This window comes from Vigna angularis, chromosome 7 (genome assembly GCF_016808095.1).
Source record: "Vigna angularis cultivar LongXiaoDou No.4 chromosome 7, ASM1680809v1, whole genome shotgun sequence".
In the NCBI taxonomy this organism is placed as follows: Eukaryota; Viridiplantae; Streptophyta; class Magnoliopsida; order Fabales; family Fabaceae; genus Vigna; species Vigna angularis.
In genome coordinates this window covers 35,476,121-35,497,682 of record NC_068976.1, presented here as the reverse complement: position 1 = coordinate 35,497,682, position 21,562 = coordinate 35,476,121, and the positions used below count along the sequence as shown (strand labels likewise).

General features: G+C 34.3%; 2 protein-coding genes across 2 annotated transcripts; one reads left to right on the top strand and one right to left on the bottom strand.

The window, feature by feature from the left end:
* The first annotated feature begins 10,249 nt into the window (after positions 1-10,249).
* On the top strand, positions 10,250-10,552 carry LOC128197738 (uncharacterized). The gene has a single exon (XM_052880250.1). It carries the CDS (start codon positions 10,265-10,267, stop codon positions 10,436-10,438), a length of 174 nt encoding a protein of 57 aa, XP_052736210.1. The 5' UTR covers positions 10,250-10,264; the 3' UTR covers positions 10,439-10,552.
* Positions 10,553-12,371: 1,819 nt separating this feature from the next.
* LOC108337156 (protein ECERIFERUM 2) lies at positions 12,372-15,996 on the bottom strand. The gene is made up of 2 exons (XM_017573619.2): positions 15,370-15,996; positions 12,372-13,311 (listed from the first exon to the last, which is right to left on the bottom strand). The coding sequence occupies exons 1-2, from the start codon at positions 15,787-15,789 to the stop codon at positions 12,427-12,429; spliced, it is 1,305 nt and encodes a 434-aa protein (XP_017429108.1). The 5' UTR covers positions 15,790-15,996; the 3' UTR covers positions 12,372-12,426.
* Between the last annotated feature and the right edge of the window lie 5,566 nt (positions 15,997-21,562).

Genomic DNA, 21,562 nt, shown 5'->3' with positions numbered 1-21,562 from the left:
TTACCATTTATTATTAGTTGATATGATTCGGTTACACTTGCCGAGGGTTAACAGTGGTCTTACCATTTTTATTACTTGATATGATTCGGTACACTTGCTTGAGTCTTAACATATGCCAATACATTAGGCTATTGATCATACATTAAAAAAATAGAAACACCCTTACAAGTCATCAGAAATCACATAATAACATAATTTGTTCATGGCATCTTGATAGTCACATTTAGGTAAGGAAACCAGCTTTGAAACCTTTCAAACATTATTTCTGTCTTTTTTTCTTGTTTTATATGAATTGTTATTGTTAAATGAATCAATCGTCAAATGAGCTATTCACGTTTGGAGTTTTGATTATTTTTGGTTGAACGGAAATAGTGTAATGCAAACCTCATCTTTGCCTAGGATTAAGTGTATAACCTTTCTGGAAGCATGTTAGCTAAAGAAACTAGAATGAATAATAAGTTAGATCTTTCGTAGATTAAACTTAGCTTGTGCGTAAATTGTCCCCCTCTCACAAAAGGCTTCATGTGATCAGTGGACAGAAACCTAAACTGGAGGAGTTTCATAGAAAGTATGACGTAATAATTGGAAACATCATTAGAAAGACAAAAAAATATATTGGTGAAGCAGAGGTCCATAGTCTCCTCTCTATTATGCTAAATGTTAGAAATCAAGGTGACCTCGAATATCCTTTGACAATCGATAACATCAAGGATGTAATGTTGGTGAGTGTGTCCATTACTTTCAGTTATTATTTTATTATGTTACTACATATTATAGGATTTAAGACCAACCTTCATTTAATGTCTGTTAGGACATAGGATGATAGAATAGGTGGGTTTAGGAGTTAAGGGTATGGGGGTGTCGGTTGTAAAAGGGGTAGTGGGTCAGAGCTTATATAAATAGAGCTCTTGTAACTCTGTAGAGGATAATCAGGTATTATTTGTAAAGGCAGGTTTAGCCTGTAGAGAGAGGTTATGCTCTCAACCAGGGAGGTTATGCTCCCAACCCCATTCTCTGTAAAGTGACAATTCTACTATTGTGAATAAGAGAATCCATTCTTTCATCTGTATTATCTGTTGTCAGTGGGTGTTATTGTTTGGGTTTCATCTCTTTTATCGGCATCGAGAGAGTGTGTTGTTAGGTTCCAAACCAAGGAACCTAACAAATTGGTTCGACCTGCCGGATCGAGAAGTGGCCCGATCATCCAGAGCGCTGCCGTTTCAACAAGAGCACTACCGGTTTTCCTAAGGAGAGCAGTGCCTTAAGAAGTAGTCAAGAAGCTGCCGGATTGAGACGCCGCCGGAATCGTGTGCGGGTGAAGGAAATTGCAGTTGATAGAATGAAGGCGTAGACAGGGGAGATACGACCAGATTATGCAGCAATACGCCAAGATTATGCTGCAATATGCCAAAATTATGCTGCAATACGCCAAGATTTGCAAGAAATAATGAGGATGATGGGGGCGCAGGCTCACAACAACGACGAATATCATGTGGAAGTCAGGCTTCCGTAAACGGGAACCAGCGAGAGGCTTCCGTCAAAGGGAACTAGCGACGATGAGAGGAGGATATTGGAGGGAGAGTGGGCGGCAATCACGGTGGGACCTAAACCCACGATCACGGTGGCGATCACCAGGAGGTTCAGAATCAATGGCGGAAAAGGGTTGAATTAACCGCTTTCGAAGGGCCGAACTCGTTAAACTGGATCAATAGGGGGAAGAGGGTTTTCGAGCTTCAAGGAGTAGCGAAGGAGGAGAAAGTGCGGTTCGCGGACACAAACATTGAGGGCAGCGCGGGCTTCTGGTTTAGAGCCTAGAAGGATAAAGCTAAGAATTGTTCGTGGGATGGGTTGAAGGAAGCCCTGGTGACAAGGTTTGGAACCTATGTTGAGCGTTTGGCGGCATCGAAACAGACGGGGACGGTGGCGATGCGGATTGCAAAGGATGTTGAAGAATTTCAGGGAGGCGAAAAGGTCGGGAACGAGAGCGGGATTGAATACCAATCGTCTTGGGGACGACGGAGCGAAGAGATGACACTGTTTGAGACCTATTGCTATAACCCATGCCGATTGAAAGTTACCGAGCGGTCAGAGGCCGATCGCCATAATCCAGGACGACCGTTCGGTCCAGGCCATCAGTGGCCTGAAAAGAGTCGAGGGACAATTATTTTGGGGGAGGATGAAGAGGTGGAGACTGAGGAAGCTGAGACCGAAGTAGACCGGAAGTAGATGGAGATGTCTGTTTTCTCGGTTGGAGGCCTCACTCAGCCAAAAATGATGAAGCCAAACGGTTTGATAGGGGGCCGAACGAGTATGGTTTTGACCGATAGTGGAGCCAGCCACAATTTCAAAGGCAAGGGACTGGTCGAGGAATGGGGTTTACCCATGGAAGATACCTAGAGGAAGAAAACCAACATGGACCGAACGGTTGAAGATAGCGGGAAGGAACCGAACGGTAGATCGAGGGTTGCCGAACGGTCCGAGGTCAAGCGCAATATCCCAGGTGAGGTTGCCGAGCGATCCGAGACTGAATTAGACCTGAAGCAAACGGAGTTGTCCACTCTCTCGGCTGGAGGCCCTATTAAGCCAAAAGCGATGAAGCTGCACGGTTCGATAGGAAACCAAACGGTATTGACCATTAAAGGACGAAACTGAACGATGTTGCTCGTTAAAGGACGAAACCGAACGGTGTTGCCCAGTATAGGACGAAACCGAACGGTATTGACTAGGGTGTTCAATAAAGGAGGGAAGAAGGTATTCAGCAAGGGGGATCCAACACTAGCTAGAAGGTGGGGGGAGCCAGAAGCTTTGTTAAAAATAAAGGAAGTAGAACCGTGGACCTTGGTGTGGGATTTGGGAATGATAGGAAGGAAAGAGGAAGAATGGAAGATAGTGGAGGAGGAATTGCCACCACCTAAGCCTCCCGACCTGAATTGGTGGGCAATAGCCAGTGAATTCTCTTCAGATGATAACAAGATGATGAAGAGGAGCCAAAAGACCAAGTTTTTTGGTTTCAACCTTGAGGACAAGGTTGTTCTGCAAGGGGGTGTAATGTTAGGATATAGGATGATAGAATATGTGGGTTTAGGAGTTAAGGGTATGGGGGTGTCGGTTGCAAAAGGGGTAGCTGGTCAGAGCTGATATAAATAGAGCTCTGGTAACTCTGTAGAGGATAATCGGGTATTATTTTGTAAAGTCAGGTTTAGCATGTAGAGAGAGGTTATGCTCTCAACCAGGGAGGTTATGCTCCCAATCCCATTCTTTGTAAAGTGACAATTCTACTACTGTGAATAAGAGAATCCATTCTTTCATCTCTATTATCTGTTGTCAGTGGGTGTTATTGTTTGGATTTCATCTCTTTTATCGGCATCGAGAGGGTGTGTTGTTAGGTTCCAAACCAAGGAACCTAACAATGTCAATATAAAATTAAATAAACAAAAGCATATAGAATTCCGTCTGGTGTCACTGATCGTCTGCATACATACATACATACATATATATAATCCGATAAATTTTTCTTCTTAGAAGCTACGTCTTTGTAGGAAAGTGTTGCAACACATGAATGCAAGTATAAATTCCAAAGCTAATAAATTTGAACTAATTTTCTTGTTGTAGAATATTTTTGGTGGTGGAAGTTATACATCATTTGCAATTATAGAATGGGCAATGTTAGAGATGCTGGAAAATCCAAAAGTAATGGCCAAAGCTCAAGAAGAAGTTAGACGAGCTTTTGGTAGCAAAGGATACAACAATGAAGAATCTTGAGGAACTAAAATATTTGAAAGCAGTGATAAAAGAAACAATGAGATTGCACCCTCCTTTCCCTCTTCTTCATCCAAGAGAATGTAGAGAAACTTGTGAGGTAAAAGGTTATATGATACCTGCTGGGACCCAAGTGATAGTGAATGCATGGGAAATTGCAAGAGACCCTGATTATTGGAATGACCCAGAGAAGTTTAATCTTGAGAGATTCATTGATAGTCCAATTGATTATAAAGGTTCCCATCATGAATTCATTCCCTTCTGTGCTGGAAGGAGAATATGACCTGGCATTTCTTTTGGGGTAATTACTATTGAACTTTGTCTTGCACAATTACTTTACTATTTTAATTGGGAACTTCCAATTGGAGACATATAATGGAGATCTAAATTATTTTGATCACACCTCTCATTTATATTATTAGAGCATTTATACCAGCGACTATGATTGTCGTACTTTATTATTTTGATCACAGTGTTGCTTTACAGCTTGCCCAACAAAATAAATGATATATAATGTTCAAAATAAAAATTTAAACTAGAAATAGGTGAAATAACTTGGGCAAAGCTATATAAACCTATTAGAATATATAGTGTTTTATTTGTATGCTATTAGAATCTAGAGTGTTGTGGCTATGCTATTCTTAACTGTGTGCAATGTACATGAATTCCTTTATTTCAACCAGTGTATGAACATTTTTTTTGTTAAAGAACATTATTTACAAGTTGTATGCAAAATACATTTTCTTCTACAACCTCTTGCTCTACGATAAGTTTTACATTTTTATTTAATGAAGAAGATCCATTTTTAATACTTTCTTCAGAAGGATTGCTTAGATGACTTAAGCTATGCAATAATGTATGAGACAACCATGTTGGCTTATAACGTTTCACAAGATGATGTTATTCGAGCTCGTAATCAGGTGTCTACCATTACTCCCATTTTTCACAGTTTGTTTACCTTGCTAATTTGGCTTTTACATGCAAGATACGTTGGATTAGTTGGTGCTCAATTTACTTTTGTATTTTGTTCACTGGTAGCTACTTAGAATTGTGTTTTTCACAGTTGAAATCTTCACTTCTACTCCACATAGATGGAACAAGTCTAGTAGTTGAAGATATTGGGCGCTAGGTACAATAAATCTTAACAACTTTCATAACAAAAAAAAAAGTAAAAGGGTGTGATAAGAATAGCGTAGTTTACACTGTTCACAAATTTATTTTAAGAAAAGAAATACTTATGATTTGGAGATATATGGGTGCATGAGTTGTGAAAAAAAAAAGATTCCCATTTTCGATTAGGAATTTGATGATTAAATGAAAGGTAATAATTGTACAACCACATTCTGAATGTAGAAAAGCTGACACTTTTTTGCGCTTACATAATATTTAACATTTTTGGTAGGAGGTTGTATAAAGGCTTAATACCCTATTTTGTCCTCAGTTTCGCTCGAAAATTTTAAATTAGTCCATCCTTTAAAAAATGCGTCAATTACGTCCTCACTTAATAAAATTTGCATCAACGAAATCACTTCCGTTAAATCTGTACAAACGGCGTTAATTATTTTGCATCAAGATAATTAACGCCGTTTGTGCGGATTTAACGGAATTGATGCAAATTTTATTAAGTGAGTACGTAATTAACGCATTTTTTAAAGGATGGACTAATTTGACATTTTCGAGCGAAACTGGGGACAATATAGGGTATTAAGCCTTGTATAAAACCTTCTTTTATCTTGGCTCATTACTTTTCTCTAAAAGTCATTTCAATGGCCAATATCATGCTGAAATTTCCTTCTTGTTTATATGTTTATATGATTGTTGTATTTTTGGTACAAAATCATCGGGATCCATTGTCTTCACAGTTTTCTATGTTTCAACCATCACTAGTAATAATTGCTAAATTTATTTGTATAATTCTTTTTATTAAATATATTATTAACTAACTATTATGTTATATTGTAGGTATTTGATCAAGCCAAACAATGAAAGTAACGAAGAACAAATTTACACATTATTTCCTTTTTAGTAATGTAATGAACATCTCAGTCATATTTTTAGTATTGAACATCTTTCTTTTTAATAGATGAACAATTAGTTGTATGAACATATTAATATGTTAAATAATGTAGTTTATTTTATATATAATATTCAGTTTTAGTTCATATTATTTCATTGTTTGTTTGGTTAATAAAACTAATTTTATCATAATCCCATTTTATTACAATACAAAACTAAAAAAAAATCTATACAAATTTCTAGCGGTTTTAGCAAACCCCAGTTAGTTCCGGCGGTTTCAGCAAAATTCAGGCTAATACCGGCGATTTTCACAAAACTCCTGCTAGTACCGGCGATTTTCAGAAAACTCCTGCTAGTACCGACAGTTTTCACAAAACCCCTGCTAATATCGGCGGTTTCTCAAAAAATCGCCGATAATTACTTATAGACGCAGATTTTCCCAGCGATTTTTCTAACCGTGGGTAATGTACTTTCCGGAGGTTAAAACCGCCGGAAACGAAAAAAATAAACCTCGATAAAAATGTAGATTTTTGTAGTGTAAGAATGAATAATTAAATTGTGTATTAAACTTTTTAAAAATTTTGTAAATTTTTATTTAATTAATAAGTTTATACTTGATATAGAGATTGGTTATGATAAAAAAATGTGAGACACAACTCTAATATACTTCAAAAATGTTTTTTAAAACTTGTTTTCTTTTAAATCTCTCATTAGATTAGTTACAATTAACATGCAATAAAAAATATTATGAAGATAAAAGATTTATTTTTGTTGTTTTTGTATTGTTTCGTCCACAAACTTCAAATTACGTTTAATTTTCGATCAACTTGATTGAACTATATTAAGTAGACAAATATTATGGAAATAAAAAGGTAATATTATTTGGACCTGAGACACTCCTAACTAAAACAACCTGAATATGTTTTTGACACTTAATCACTATTAATTAAAATACAATATTATTTGAAACATAATCATTCCTGATTAAATCATTGAGTATTATTTAGAATACAACCACTTTTAGCTAAACTATTGAGTATTATTTGAACCTAACTACTTATGGTTAAATCATTAAGTATTATTTGAACTCAATCACACTTGGCTAAATTGTTGACTATTATTTGAATTTATCCTCCGTGACTAAAACACAATGGCCTATAAAGAAATTCATATAAAAGATCACAAGGTTGCTCATTACTTACAAGAGATACAATGATTATGCACTTTGTTGATATCTATGAGCACGAATAATGTTCTTTCTCACAAGCAAAGGCTAAGAATGTTTAGGATTAAAATATTGTTCTTGTTGAAAGAAATTTTGTCAATATTTCTTCTTCACATTGATATGATTATATAGAGCTTGAGAAGGAAAAAATCGTTGTGAATCTTTTTTAAAGATATTTAGGGAATTTTCCTACCACTACTTCTTCTTACCTTTAACCACACTTGAAGCAATGAGACACATTGAATGCTTTTGACTTTAGCATTAAATGTGTGTGACTTCTTTAGTAACAACTCTAGGTAGGGTAGCTTCTTTTCTCCTTTAAGCAATGTGCAGGGCCTACCTCAATTGGTTGACTTCATCGCACTAATATTCCATCTTTTTCAAAAAAATTCTTTCTGTAAAACAACTTTGAATACATTCTTCAAGGAATCATGATGTTGAGATCTTCTTGAAAGAATGAAAAAAATGAATATTCTCTAAAGCATAAACATTTATAAGTTTAACATATAGCAAGAAATTCTCAAGGCTTGCATTTATCACATAAAGCTTGTCATACCAAGAGCATAAGCAAAACACTTGTGTTTATCAAATGAGACACACACAAAATAGTGCTTGCGTTAGTTAAAGAAAAACTTAACACCTATGTCTAGTAGATCTAATTCTAACAACATTATGCTTTGTACTTTGTTATTAAAGCTCAAAATAAAAAACCCATTATGGGGTCTATTGAAATTTGATTTAACATCTCTCAAACCAAATTTTATCTACCCTTTCTTTAAGATTTTGAATCAACCAATCATTTTTTTAAAGATCTAAGTGTGTCATAAGGATGTCGGTAAAGAGAAAATGATAATCTATTAATCCTATTTTGTTTAAGATTCCCTTCTTACCTTTTCTTGGGATGATTTCTTGTTAGATGATTTGTTTGCGTAGGTGTAGGTTGTTGCATATGAAATTTATTGGGCAAAGATGAATCTCTACTAGTTTAAGGTCGTTATAAAATCTTTAGTTTGTTGATCAAGGTTTTCAATGAGCATATTGTGCCTCTTATATTAAAATACGACTTTTTGGGTTTTAGCTTGGAACAATTGGATTTTTCATGTAAAGGAAGCTACCTTATATGATCTAGTTAATGAATTTAATATAAAGTTCATTTTGTCATGAAAGTTTTAGTAGAAAAATGTTGTGTTGCATGGTTGAGCCTGAAGTTCTTTCATTGCATGTGAGTATGAAGTCTTTTAGTTGTACGTGAGTCTAAATTCCTTGGTTGAGGACGTGTCCTAAGTTCTTTTGTTGTATATAAGTTTGATGTTCCTTAGATGCTTGTTGAGTTTAAATTTTCTCCGTTGCATATGATGTTCTTAAGCTACCTATATAATATGGAGTTTATGTACTGCATATGAGTATGACACTTTTTAGTTACATGAGTCTTTCTTTTCTTTGTTTTTAAAAGGAAACTAGATTTATTGTTGTGTCTAAAAGGAATAATTTTATAAATTGATATAGGAATGTGTTTTAAAGTTATAGGAATAACCTTGTTTTAGAAAGATTACCCTTGTGTTGTTGTTTATGTGATGGTTTGCAATGAATGTATTAGATACATTAATAATGTATTTGTAAACTTTGGAGGTGCATTTAAAGTGGTAAGAATAATAACATAGTTGTTGTTTATTTATTAGATAGATATGTTAGGTTTATCAAGGAGAGACACAACTTACCAATTTTACTATTTAATCTATTTTTTAATTAACTTAGTTTTTTTCCAGCGAATTAGTAGTTTAATGACCTAATATTAAGAATATATATAATTTTTATTATTTTTATCATATAAAAATTGTTTTGATGATTTTTTATATGATTTTTTTTTCGTAATATCACCTTACATAGAGATATTTTGTTTACTATAATACAATAATTTAATGTCATTCTCATAAATCTTGTTTACACAATCCAAAAAGATTGGGTTAATTATTATTAGTTTAATATTTTTCTTTTGTGTGATATGTTTAATATAATATTTATCGGTGTATAAGAAAGGAAATTATTTAGTAAAGAGACATTTGTAGTATTTTATAATTTAAAAAAATGTTTTGTTAACTTTATCAGCTTTCTTTTATTAATGGTTGCAAAATTTATAAAAGCTTTGAGAAATTTTATTTATGTGAAATGTGAAATATTTTATATAATTATTGTTATTTGGTATTCTGATTTGAAATTTATATTATTATAATTTCTTTTAAATATTTAAGATATAATATATTTTTTATGTTAAATATTTAATAATATTATATTTCTTTTGACGTGATTTTTATTTTATTATAAAAATAATTAAATGATATTGAAATGGAAAGAAAACGAATATGCACACGAATGTGAGGGTACTCACTCCGATAAAGACGATAATGAAATAAAAACCATATACTCAGTTGAGCATAAAAAGGAGACTTATATGAGTTTTTTCTTGAAAATGAAAGGAGTACGAATTTTTACCTTGAAAATAGAGATGTGTATAAATTTTTATCTTGAAATAAAGATGGGATGATAAAAGTTGTTCTGTCCCATTGTCATCTCTAAACCTAATTGAACTAAATATAACAAATTCAAATATAATTTTAAAAAAATAAAAAGAACAAAATTTAATCTAATTTAGTAAAAATAAAACTAAAATTTTATTTTATTGAATTTAGAATGGGTTTTCAAAAAATTCTACTCGAGTATTACACTGCAACCAATTATACATTTATTTTGAATTCTTATTTATTTTATATTCCTCACAATCTTAATAATTGACAATTTTAGGTTTAATGTCTCGGTAGGTCCCTATTTTCGGCATGAATTTCAAATAGGTCCCTTTTCTTTTCGGCGTCTCAATTGGGTTCTTTTTTGTGTAAAATTGGAGCAATTAGGGGTCTGCCGTCAAATTAGACAAACGGCCGTTTAAGTTTGCCTACGTGTTATTAAAAATGATTTTGAATTAATTTTTGTATTAAAAAATGGATTTGTTCTTCAAGGGCAAAAAAGGAAAACTGGGGCAAACCCTTTTCATATAATCCTCTTCATATCATCTTCTCTTTGCCATTCCTCTGATAACCTCCAATCGCACCTCACCGGCGTTAGCCACGACAAACAGTGGAAGGAGCAGCCTTACGCACCTGCAGCAGCGCGACGAATCGAACATCTACCACACAGATTTGCGTCTCACAACACCTCCATTACAGATCTTGCGTTTGTGATAGATAGTGATATCACTTTCAAGAGTAAAGAATGGGTGACAAGAAGAAAAAGGCTCAGATGTTTGTGAAACCAGTGTCTGCTGCCGGCACTGGATTTTTCTATGAAAAGAGAAAGCCGAGACAGTTCACAGAGAAGCTTGAGTTTCGAAAATTTGATCCTAGGGTTAATCGTCATGTTCTCTTTACAGAGGCTAAGATGAAGTGATTTGGTACCTTGTATGGCTTCATTTCCCTTTAACTGGATCATTCTTATACTTCTCTCAAAGGGCTTTCTATGTTTTTGTTGATTTACCTTGATTTATGTAGTTCTGGGTTAGATTTGTTCGGTTTAGATTAGGAAATTACCTAAATAAGAGAGGACTGTGGCAGCTTTGTGTTAGAGTTTTGTAATGATTGTTTCAGAGAGGACAGTTTATAATTAACTGTCCAGTTGCCTTTTCATTGTATAAATTCTAAACCTCTGTTCTTGTAAATGTGACTTTGAAGAAATCAGAGTGAATAATATTGTTTCTGTGTGTTTTACTCTCTCTTTCTCTGTTCATCTCCTTCATCTCTTTCTGTGCGTTTTACTTCTGGGTCCTGTAATCGATTACCATTTTTTGGTAATCGATTACACAATGTTGAAATCCTCACCCCTGCAAGACTGGAAATGTGAAGGCAGAAAACGTACTGGTAATCGATTACACCATTTTGGTAATCGATTACCAGGTGGGTTATGTTGGAAGAAGCACTCTTGCGTGAAACTTTCTGGAAAAATCGCGCCGGGCGGACGATCTGTATGTGGACGAGCGTTCACTGAAAATGGACGAGCGTCCACTTCTCCTACCGAGCGTCCACTGAGCGCATCTCGACGAGCGTCCTCTTAGCTAGATGGACGAACGTCCTCTTAGCTTTCGGGACGAGCGTTCTCTCTGCCTGGCTGGACGAGCGTCCTCTTCTGCCTGGACGAGCGTCGCTTCTGCCTAGACGAGCGTCCGCTTCTGCCTGGACGAGCGTCCGCTTCTGCCTGGACGAGCGTCCGCTGCGTGGACGAGCGTCCGCTTCTACCTGGACGAGCGTCCTCTTCTGCCTTGCACCAAAACAACCTGGTAATCGATTACACATGTTTTGTAATCGATTACCAGTGCTTTTGGTGGCATACAAATTTGAAGTCGTGCAGGGTGGTCATTGTTGTTGGAATAGAATGTCTAACTTCTGTTCATATTCTCACTGGCCCTCTGTTTGTTTGCTTCGTTTATTCTTGGATTATGCCAGCTCAAGTAAGGCACTTAAAAGTTAGTTTGCAATTACGGTTGAGCTCAATTATGTAGAGATTTTTTTCCCAGTCTCTGCCTACTGCAACCATACAAACTCCAACCTTTGACTCCTCTCATCCGTAACCACCTCAACGCCTTCATCATCTATCATACACTTCTCACACTACTCACCTGTATTCACTAGGAACCATCAAGAACCACTCGGGCACAAACAAAACAAATTTTGAGTTTCTCTTCACGTCTCCAACAGTCAAAAAACAGGAACAGTGAGAAGCACGGTGAAGTTAGGTTGTCGGAGAAGAGCGAAGAAGGAGAAGGTCGCGTTGACGCTGGTAAATCTTCCTCCTATGGTGACCGTCATCGCCGGTGGCTGTCCTAGCTTGACGGAGCGTGGTCGCGCAACGGTCGCCTGACTGGAGATCTCGAGGGGTCGCGACGGTTGTGGACGCTGGTGTAGGAGTGCTTTGCCCGAAGTGAAGCGGGGCGCTGGGAGAAGCCCTGGTGGTGACCGGCGTCGTCGCCGGCGGTCCTGATAGCGAATAACATCGTGACCTCTTGTAAGTTCTTCATTCGGAAGGGATTTCCCCTCCGCGCTTCCAATCGAAGAAGAAAAGAAGAACCGCGCTTCCAATCGAAGAAGAAAAGAAGAAAAGGGTTTGCCCCAGTTTACCTTTTTTGCCCTTGAAGAACAAATCCATTTTTTAATACAAAAATTAATTCAAAATCATTTTTAATAACACGTAGGCAAACTTAAACGACCGTTTGTCTAATTTGACGGCAGACCCCTAATTGCTCCAATTTTACACAAAAAAGAACCTAATTGAGACGCCGAAAAGAAAAGGGACCTATTTGAAATTCACGCCGAAAATAGGAACCTACCGAGACATTAAACCACAATTTTATTAATAGTTTGGCTTATGAAGTTACACTTGGATGATCAAAATGCAAGTGAGTGAATACCCCATTCTTCTCTTAGCTTCTCTTTGAGCTGCTCAACTTCTTTTTCAGGCAAAGTAACAGTCAGCATTCTCCCACTCCTCCCATCTTCTTCGTCTTGCAATCCCGGCAGCACCAAAACGACACCGTCATCACCCACCCCACCAACTCCACAATTCACCACAACCGGTTTCTCTCCGTTCAACAAAACCTCGTAAATACCATCTTCTTCCAAATCCACAAAAGTCAATCTTGCTCCATAAACCACCAAATTCTCTTTCCCTTCCTTCTCTTCCACCAACTTCTCCACAACGCCATTCTCAACCCTTTTCTCCTCACCAATCAGCTTCGCCAAATCCGCCACGTCGGATTTTCCAACCGCCACGTCTGCTTCAACCACACTTATAACCACGTCATTGGCCGGAAAGTCATCCGAGCCACCACCACGTGTCAAAACAGTCACTATCTTTGGCTCCGAGTCTCTGATGCGTGCCACGTGTTTCCACAACAGAGCCGATAGAATCTTGAAGTACGAGGTATCGTCGGCTTGGTTTTCGTCGCATGTGAACATGGACGTTACCAGATGGTCAAGCTGATTGGGAGTAACGTGGAAAGTGTGAGTAACCATCTTGGTGTCGTTTGTGGCGAGCCAAAGATCCTCTACGGTCGTGGCCATTTTAACGGAAATGGGAGTCCCATGATTCCCATTGTTGTGTGGTGGGGATGGAGTTGGTCTGTGATGTTGGACGTGAAGGGTTTTGGGCAGCGCGTGACCCGCGAGTATGCGACTCCACTTGGTGATGAAATTGAAAGCCGAAAAAGCATCTCCAAGAACATGGGACCAACTAAGCCCCACAGAAAGCCCTCCACATTTGAACCAAGTGAACTGCATGCAAAACAAAAAACATAATGACACATTAATAGTTAGTTGCATGGTACCACATAAAGTTTCAGGACTTATAAGGTCGACTTAATCGTAAAATTCAGAAGAAATTAATATAAAAGAGATTGTAATTTTAATTCCCACCGCTAACATTAAAAACTTATAAAATTAGTTTAATGAGTTAAAAAAAAACTTAGACTATTAACATAATACTAATAATTAATTAACTATTATAAAAAAAAGCATTGAATAATATGATTTTTTTTTCATAACACACTCTTCTTTGCTAAATTCTATTAATTTTATCTTAATGTTCTATCTTTTCCTGCTGTGACTTGTCCATTGGTATGAACCAATGATTTTGTCTGTGGGATTAATGAATGCATACCTAACGGTGGTCATTCGCGGACGAAGATTACGACACATAACACCTTTCGGATAAGAGCAAAAGCAAATGTGGAACGAAACCAGAAACCGCAACTGCATCTCATTGTGTTGGGAAAACTTTTTTATTCAGATCACGCAGAGTACTTAAGATAGTAAAGTAGGCAAACAAATCCGTATTATATGTTGTCAGATGTAATAATTAACATTCTTTATAAGGATATGAACGTCTACGGTATAAATACTTTTCCTTTTAATATGATTTATTTCGTATACAAAGTAATTACAAAGATTTAAATCATCATTGCTGCTGTCTAAAAATCACACCTCTTACTTGTTTTAACTAATATTAATAATTATAGACAAATTTAAAACCACTTTATGCAACACGAAAACAAATATATAAATAAGGAGAAAAATGTTCATAGGTCTATTCGGTTGTTATACCATCGATGACATGTTCTTTAATAACCAGCTATCTTATTCCCCAACCCCACTCCAATTATATATACATATATTGTAATCTTATATGTACAGAAATGGTTATTTCAATTAAAAAAAAAATCATTTTTTTAGTAAACCCTGACGTCGAAAACATTTATTATTTATAGCTATATGTGCTTTTTCTTTTTTACTTTTTTTCTCTGTTTTTTAAAGTATCATTTAAGATTATTTCAAAGAAATTAAGAAACAAGATAATTTTTTCTATCTGAATAAAATTTTCGTTTTACTTATTTTATTTGTACACCATAACAAATCATGTATATAATCTAATTAAAATCAGGCGAAAAGTAAGATTACAAACTAAAAAATAAGCAGTCTTATACAAAAATAGTTATTGTCGACAATTAACGAATAGCATATTAAATAATTAATACTTTTAAGAAACAATTATTTTATTTTCTAAACTAATTTTTAACCAAAAAAGTTGTATTTTGAAAAATATTCCTGAGTTAATTTTAACATTACATTAAAGAAAAAGCAAGGTAATTAATTCAACTAAAATTAATCAAATACACCAATAAATTTTCTACTCACCAATTTTTGCATTAAATTAGACGACCTTACTTTTAATTCCCTTTCTTCAAAGTCACTCCAAAGTAATCCTTTTCTTTCATTATCCCAAAAGATGAGTGAATTTAATATCTTTGATGAGATTCATGGCGAAACATAAGCCATTCATTAACTGGTGAAATTTCCATGAAAGTATATATCAATGATAAAAGGTCTTAAAAGCAAGCACCGCAACAGCACACTTTGCATCACACCCAACTAACATGCCCAAAATTAAGTATAAAATAGGACTTTAGGTTCTTAATTATAGGCAACTCACATAAAAAGAAAAAGCAACCAGTCCGTGAAATAAAAGTGTCACAAATCATAAAAAGAGTTGCTAAAGACATTCTCAACTCTCAGCAATAAATTCAAGCAATAACTGAAGACGAAAAATAAAAGTAGAAAAGAAATTACAATATAAAGATACCTTTTTTATATTTTTTAATCAGCCTTAAATTTAATTATTATAATATTGAAAGGAGACCATGTTTCCACATATAATAATCCCAAACAATAAAAAGTTAAGTTTTAAACCGCTTGAAACATATTTTTGTATAAATTTTGGTTATCTAATATATATATAAATTAAAAAGAAATTTAAGAAAGTGAATAATGATGTACCTTAAGAAAGACCAAAGGGGAGAAACCTAGGTCAGGACCAAGCACATGATTGGGGAGAAGAGCGTGATGAAGGGAGGAGCCGTTTTGATGGAACCATTCCCGAAGGGTGAGGTGGGAGTGAGACTCGGCGATGCGGACACCAGCGTCGTTGCACTTGATGAAGGGTCGACCCGACTCGGAGATGCGGATCCGACCCGAGAGATGAGTGACGTGGTCGAGAAGTGGGAACATGGGTTTCTTGAGGTCGTAGATGGAGAGTCCCTGAGCAGCGTGGTTGTCAAAGAAGTAGAGGGCTCTGATGTAGTGGAGCTTCAGGAGCAGGTCCATGGAGCTGAGGTGCCACTCAGTCTGTTCGTCGCCGCGTGGGGTTGCGGGCACCACCGTTGAGATCTTGGAGGTCGGAGGCTGGGTTTGTTCCATAAGGATGGTGGTTGTGATGAACAAAGAAGAAGAAGAACAAGGTTTGTGTTGTGTGATGTGTGTGATGTGTGTGAAGATGCGGGTGTATATAATGGTGTTAAACTTGAGTTAGTTATTAGTTGATACAGATTGAGTTAAAGTGATAAGATAGGATCATTAATGAAGGCAACTGATGAATCAGCGAGAAGAAAGAGAAGGAACCACAAGAAACTAAATGCGCAGAGGTTTTGTGAACACAACGTGTGGGTTGGAAGTACCAGAATACCACTCTCGCATCAACCAAATTTATTTTATTGTTTATTTTTTTTATTGTTTTTTAAATTCTTTCACAAGTCTGAAATAGTCATAAAAATTAAATTTTCGTATTTGTAAAAAAGAAAAAGAAAAAGTGAAAATAACGACGTGAAATGAGTGAAAAAAATTTTGAATATCAAAATACTATTGTCCTTGAAAAATTTTACCACACTTTTTTTATTCCATTTCTACTTTGATATTGTTTAATAAAAAATTTTGGTTGTGTTTGTTTTTGCATATGAAATGTTTTCGCATGCGTAAAAGAATGGATCTATAATAAATTCGTTTGATTGTATCCACTTATTTACGGTGATTTAAAATATCGAATTTAGATGAGAGATTATAAATTTATTCACGAATATTTAAACAAGTTTGTCATATCCATTCAAAGACTAAAATGTTCTTGTTTTTTATTTGAAATTATATTGTTGCAAGATGTTAAAGTTTTGCATGAAGAATGAAATTTTTGATGCAACACAATGGAGATTCTCCTAGTGGATGAGAGTCTTTCACTAGGAGGGGTAACAGGGTAACTTCTTATTTTAAAATATCATCAATGTTATTGTTGGAAGGTAGGGGTAAAACACTCAATTGAATATAAGCTTCAACCTTGTACTTGTCTAACAATCTTATGGTCCATAGAGGAGAAGGAGTTGTGTTTAGTTATTATGGTACAACTCATTGAGGAAAAGGAGTTTTGTTAGGTTCTTGTGGTGTAGATTGTAAAGGAAGACAAAATAATAAAAAAAAAATTCTTCTTTTGTCGATTTTTTGTCATTTAGTCTTACCGAGTCGAGTTTGTCCTTTAACCTTGCCAAGCTAAGCTTGTCCTTTAGTCTTGTCAAGTTTGTCGTTGTTTGGTCTTGTCAACTTGAGCTTGTTATTTAGCCTTGCTTAGCCGAGCTTGTTGTTTAGCCTAGCCTAGCCAAGCTTATAATAATATTTCCAAGCTCGTCTCCATGCCTGGCATTTAGTCTATTTTTTCTGTTACGTTTCAATTTATGGTGAAAAGGGCATCAATTTTGTGTTTGTCTAAATCAATTTGTACTGTTAAGGAAGATGATGGAATCAATTCTATGCTACCAAGGAAGATGATAGAATCAATTTTGTGCTGCCTAGCAAGACGATGAAATCGATTATGTGCTACCAAGAAAGATGATGGAATCGATTCTGTCCATGTGGTTGTAGAGATGAAATAACATGGAATTGATTCCATGATATTATAAATGCAAATGGAATTGATTCTACTTGTATGTCAGGTATGATGGAATCAATTATAGTAGTTATAGAATCCATTATGTGGTAAAAAAACTCCTAACTCATCCTAAATGATTCTTAATTTTGTAAAATATTCAATGATCATCTCACTTTAGTTTATCAAAGATGTAGAGAAGATCACATTCTGAATATCTATAGTCTTTAAATCTTTCTATATGTCAGTTGCCATATTTATCCATATAATGCCTTGTCTGATTGACATGTAAGTAGGATTAGTCTTAGAAGGTTGAACTTTAGATAAATTTCATCTTGCTCTTATCATTCAAGGTCATAGACCTCCTCCAAAACTGGTAGTTGTTGGAATTGAGCTTAGGTGAAATAAGCACAACGATAAGATTCTCATTTGGATATAAGTATAGAAAAATGTGTATAGGTTGTTCATATACCATGACTTAAGAGAAACAACTAGAGAAGTAGAAGAAAAAAGAAACAAGATAAAAAATAAAATAAAAGTGTGGAACAAAGCTCTTTTTAAGAAGAGTTGTGATATCATATTAGAATTGTATATAGAATCAAGACTACAGATGCAATAAAAATTTTCTTCTATATTGATTAATTATCTCCATGAAAGAATAAGAGACATAAAAATAAAACCTGTGTATTAACTTTGTATGTCAAACAAAAACATTTATAAAGATATATATAATAGAGAAAATAAAACTGAAAAATAGAAAATATTTCATACTGAAAAACATAAAATGTCTATTAGACTTATTGTATGACCAACATAAAATAGAAGACCCCCTTAATTGACCTATTTTCTCATCAACGAAAAACAAAATATTGGTAGACATTGGATGGACTGGTAGACATTGAATGAGTTAGACACTAAACGAGCTGATAAATGCTAGATCACATATTCTACCCATCATTTGACCACTCATATTGTTTGATAGAACAAGAGCTAAGCTTAGAAATTTTTATCACCAAGTGGTGACTCATTGAACAATATTGGTTAAGTGATTACCTTCATTACACATCATCACTTGAGTCATATAGTGAACACTCAAGCAATGAAGCGTTTAGCTCAAGTGAGAGAGAGATTGAGATAATTTTCTCATTTGGAAGGGTTTCACTTTGTGTATGTGTGTTTGTATTTGCATATGTGTGTATGTATATGTGTCTACATGTTTGTATATGTCTTTTTGTGTGTGTTTGTTTTGTGTATATGTTGGTGTGCTTGTGTTTGTCTATGTGTGTGTGCTTATGTTAATCTACGCTTGTGTATATGTATGTGAGTGTCTTTGTGTTTCTTTTTATATGTGATGTGTCCATGTTTGTGTGTTTTATATTTATGTTTTTTTGGGTGTGTGTCTCTTTATATCTACCAGTGTCTATATGTCTTTGTTTGTCTGAGTATGTATATGTTTGTGTGTGTTTAATAAGTGTGAGCCTTCTAAGATACATCGTCTGGTAATTGCACTATACATAATGAATGTGGATAAGGATTTCAACATTATGAACAATATTTCAATTGATATTATTTATTGAAAATGTTGAAAAATATATTCCTCTTGTTAAAAATACAATAATGTAATTATCTATGGAGGTTGTTGATATATGAGATAAGATATATAATATGTGTTATATATCATATACTTAATATTTAAATTTAAATTAGCTTACTAATATGTACTTTTGTAATATAATATTGTTGTTACCTGGTCCAATAGGCATATTATAAAAAATGTGACCCAATAAGACTTTTTAAGTCTTCTCATTATGTATATTTACAATTATGACTAAATTTTTGTAATTTAGTGTATTTATTATTTATCATTTTGTTACTATTTATTATAATGTTATTATACTCTTGAAGACTCATATTGATCATATAAATATAATTAGTATTCCATAATGAATATTCACTTCATAGACATACTTTCACCTTATTGTAAAAGATCCTAACTCTTTTTTTACTTGAGCATCGAATAGTTTTTTATAAGTAAATCTATCTACTTTTAAGAGTAACAAAACTCTTTTTAAATAAAAGAAACAATCAAACTACCGTTAAAATCTCACTATCTATCTATAAATTCACACTCAAGATTTGAATAAAAACAAATAAATTTCTTGAATATAATATATACATTCAGTAAATATATTTCTTGAAATGATATAATATATATATATATATATATATATATATATATATATATACTATATGTTAAAATTACAATATTAATCACTAGTATATGAAAATTAAATGAGACACTGTACTTTACCTATTAAATAAGTTACCAATAGAGAGGGGTGACAATAGATTCGAACAAGTGTATGTACTTATCCGCTTTCCATTAAAATAACTGCTTTGTTATTTATTACGTACCTACTAAAATCTATCCGTTTGGCATTTTTTTTCAAAGGCAGTATATTATTAATCACCTCATAGTGAATTTATCCGTACCTATAACCTGTTGAAAGTATTTGAAAAAATAAACATAATTAATATAAATGTATTAAAATGCTTGCACTTACACCGGATTAATGAAGTCTTATTTACTGGTTTAAAAAAAAATGTATACTAAAATAAATACTAATAAGGTGTGTTAGTGACATCATTATTTATTTTTCTAAGAATCATCGTGCTTTAGAACATGTTTGTTTCCATAGAAAACAAAACATGATATCTGCAAATAAAAGAAAATAAAAAACACATAAAACAAAAATAAATGAATATCAAGTTTAACTTTCCACACATAAATACAGCAGTTGGTGAAAATAGTTATTGGTTATTTAAGTAAATATAACAATTTTTAGTATATTTGATTATATTTTTAATATATGTTTTCGTGGAACTGAAAGTATTTTGCAAAGTCTCTTTTTAGTCAGTAAATATTTACTATTCATACTCATCTTCCAAGTCTCCTTTGTCCTCTAACAAATGGTGAGATGAAGATTTTTCAATACTTAAGTTAATACTCGATCAAAAATTCTAGTCAAATTTAAATTAAATGTAAGAAGTGAAGTCAAAGTGCAATTAAAATAATATTTATAGATATAAAATTTGGATTAATGTAAAAAGTGAAGTCAAAGTGCAATTAAAATAATATTTATAGATATATTTCGCTCACCAGGGCCCTTATCTAAATGAGCCATAGTTATGGGCCCATTAACCCATAGGCCCACTGATCAAGTTACCTATGAGAAACTACACCTATTTTTGACTAATTATCCAAATCGAGAATGCCTTCGATAGGCACAATGAAATATCGACATGCGGTACCCTAAGTTAGTGAGCAACATGATTATCAAAGCAGATGCATGCTTCAATATAGGAAACATAGTACCCATTACGCTATAATCGACACCGGTAGTGATCGTTGAATTTTCTCCTTTAGAGGTACCATTCTCGGTATCTGGCTAGATGATGTAGTGGTCGTCTTATATTAGTCACATGTTATCTAATACTAGGTACCCTATAAATGGTATCATATCATTGTCTTAGATAACTCATTTAAAGGTTGTCGTTAGCAGGGCGGAGGGGTCATCAACCACATATAGTACACCGGTTCCTTAGTCTTTTCATGTCTTAAAGGCATGTAAGGAATGTTAGAGTTTGGTCTGTAGTTGAAGTGAGATGTGAATGTTCGATAGTTAGAATGTGCGATTTTGCGAAAGAATTTTGCAAAAGAAATTTGTTTTTTTTGGCCATAACCTTACAAGTATAGTAGCCCACAATCTTGAGAAGCGTAGCGATGGAGAGATTTGAATGATGTGTTGTCAAATATGAGGAGATGTGACTGATGGGAGTAGGTGTGGTGCAGAAACCAAAACAATGACTTGGTAAGAGTTATGAAGGTTCAAAAATGAAATGTTACCTTAGAGGGGGAAAAACATTACTGAATTCAAAGAGTTACCTTGAACGCAGCATTTTATGGACTGATTTGTGATGGGTTTAACCCATTATGCCATAAGATGAATCGTCACCACCACATTATGAATAAGGATAAGGCTCACCATAATTTTTCATCAAGTTATTTGAGAGCTTTACTGTTGTTCGTGACTGTGAGAGAGGTGTATTGCTATTGAAGTGTGAAGTAGTCGTCTATCACGAAAGGTTAAAAATGTTTTTAGTCTTTATACTTACATGCAAAATTGAAATTTATCTTTTATAAAAAATTCATTCCTATAGTATACATGAAATATGTCCTTCATATAATTTTAAAAAAATACTTAATATAAAGTGTTGGAACAATCG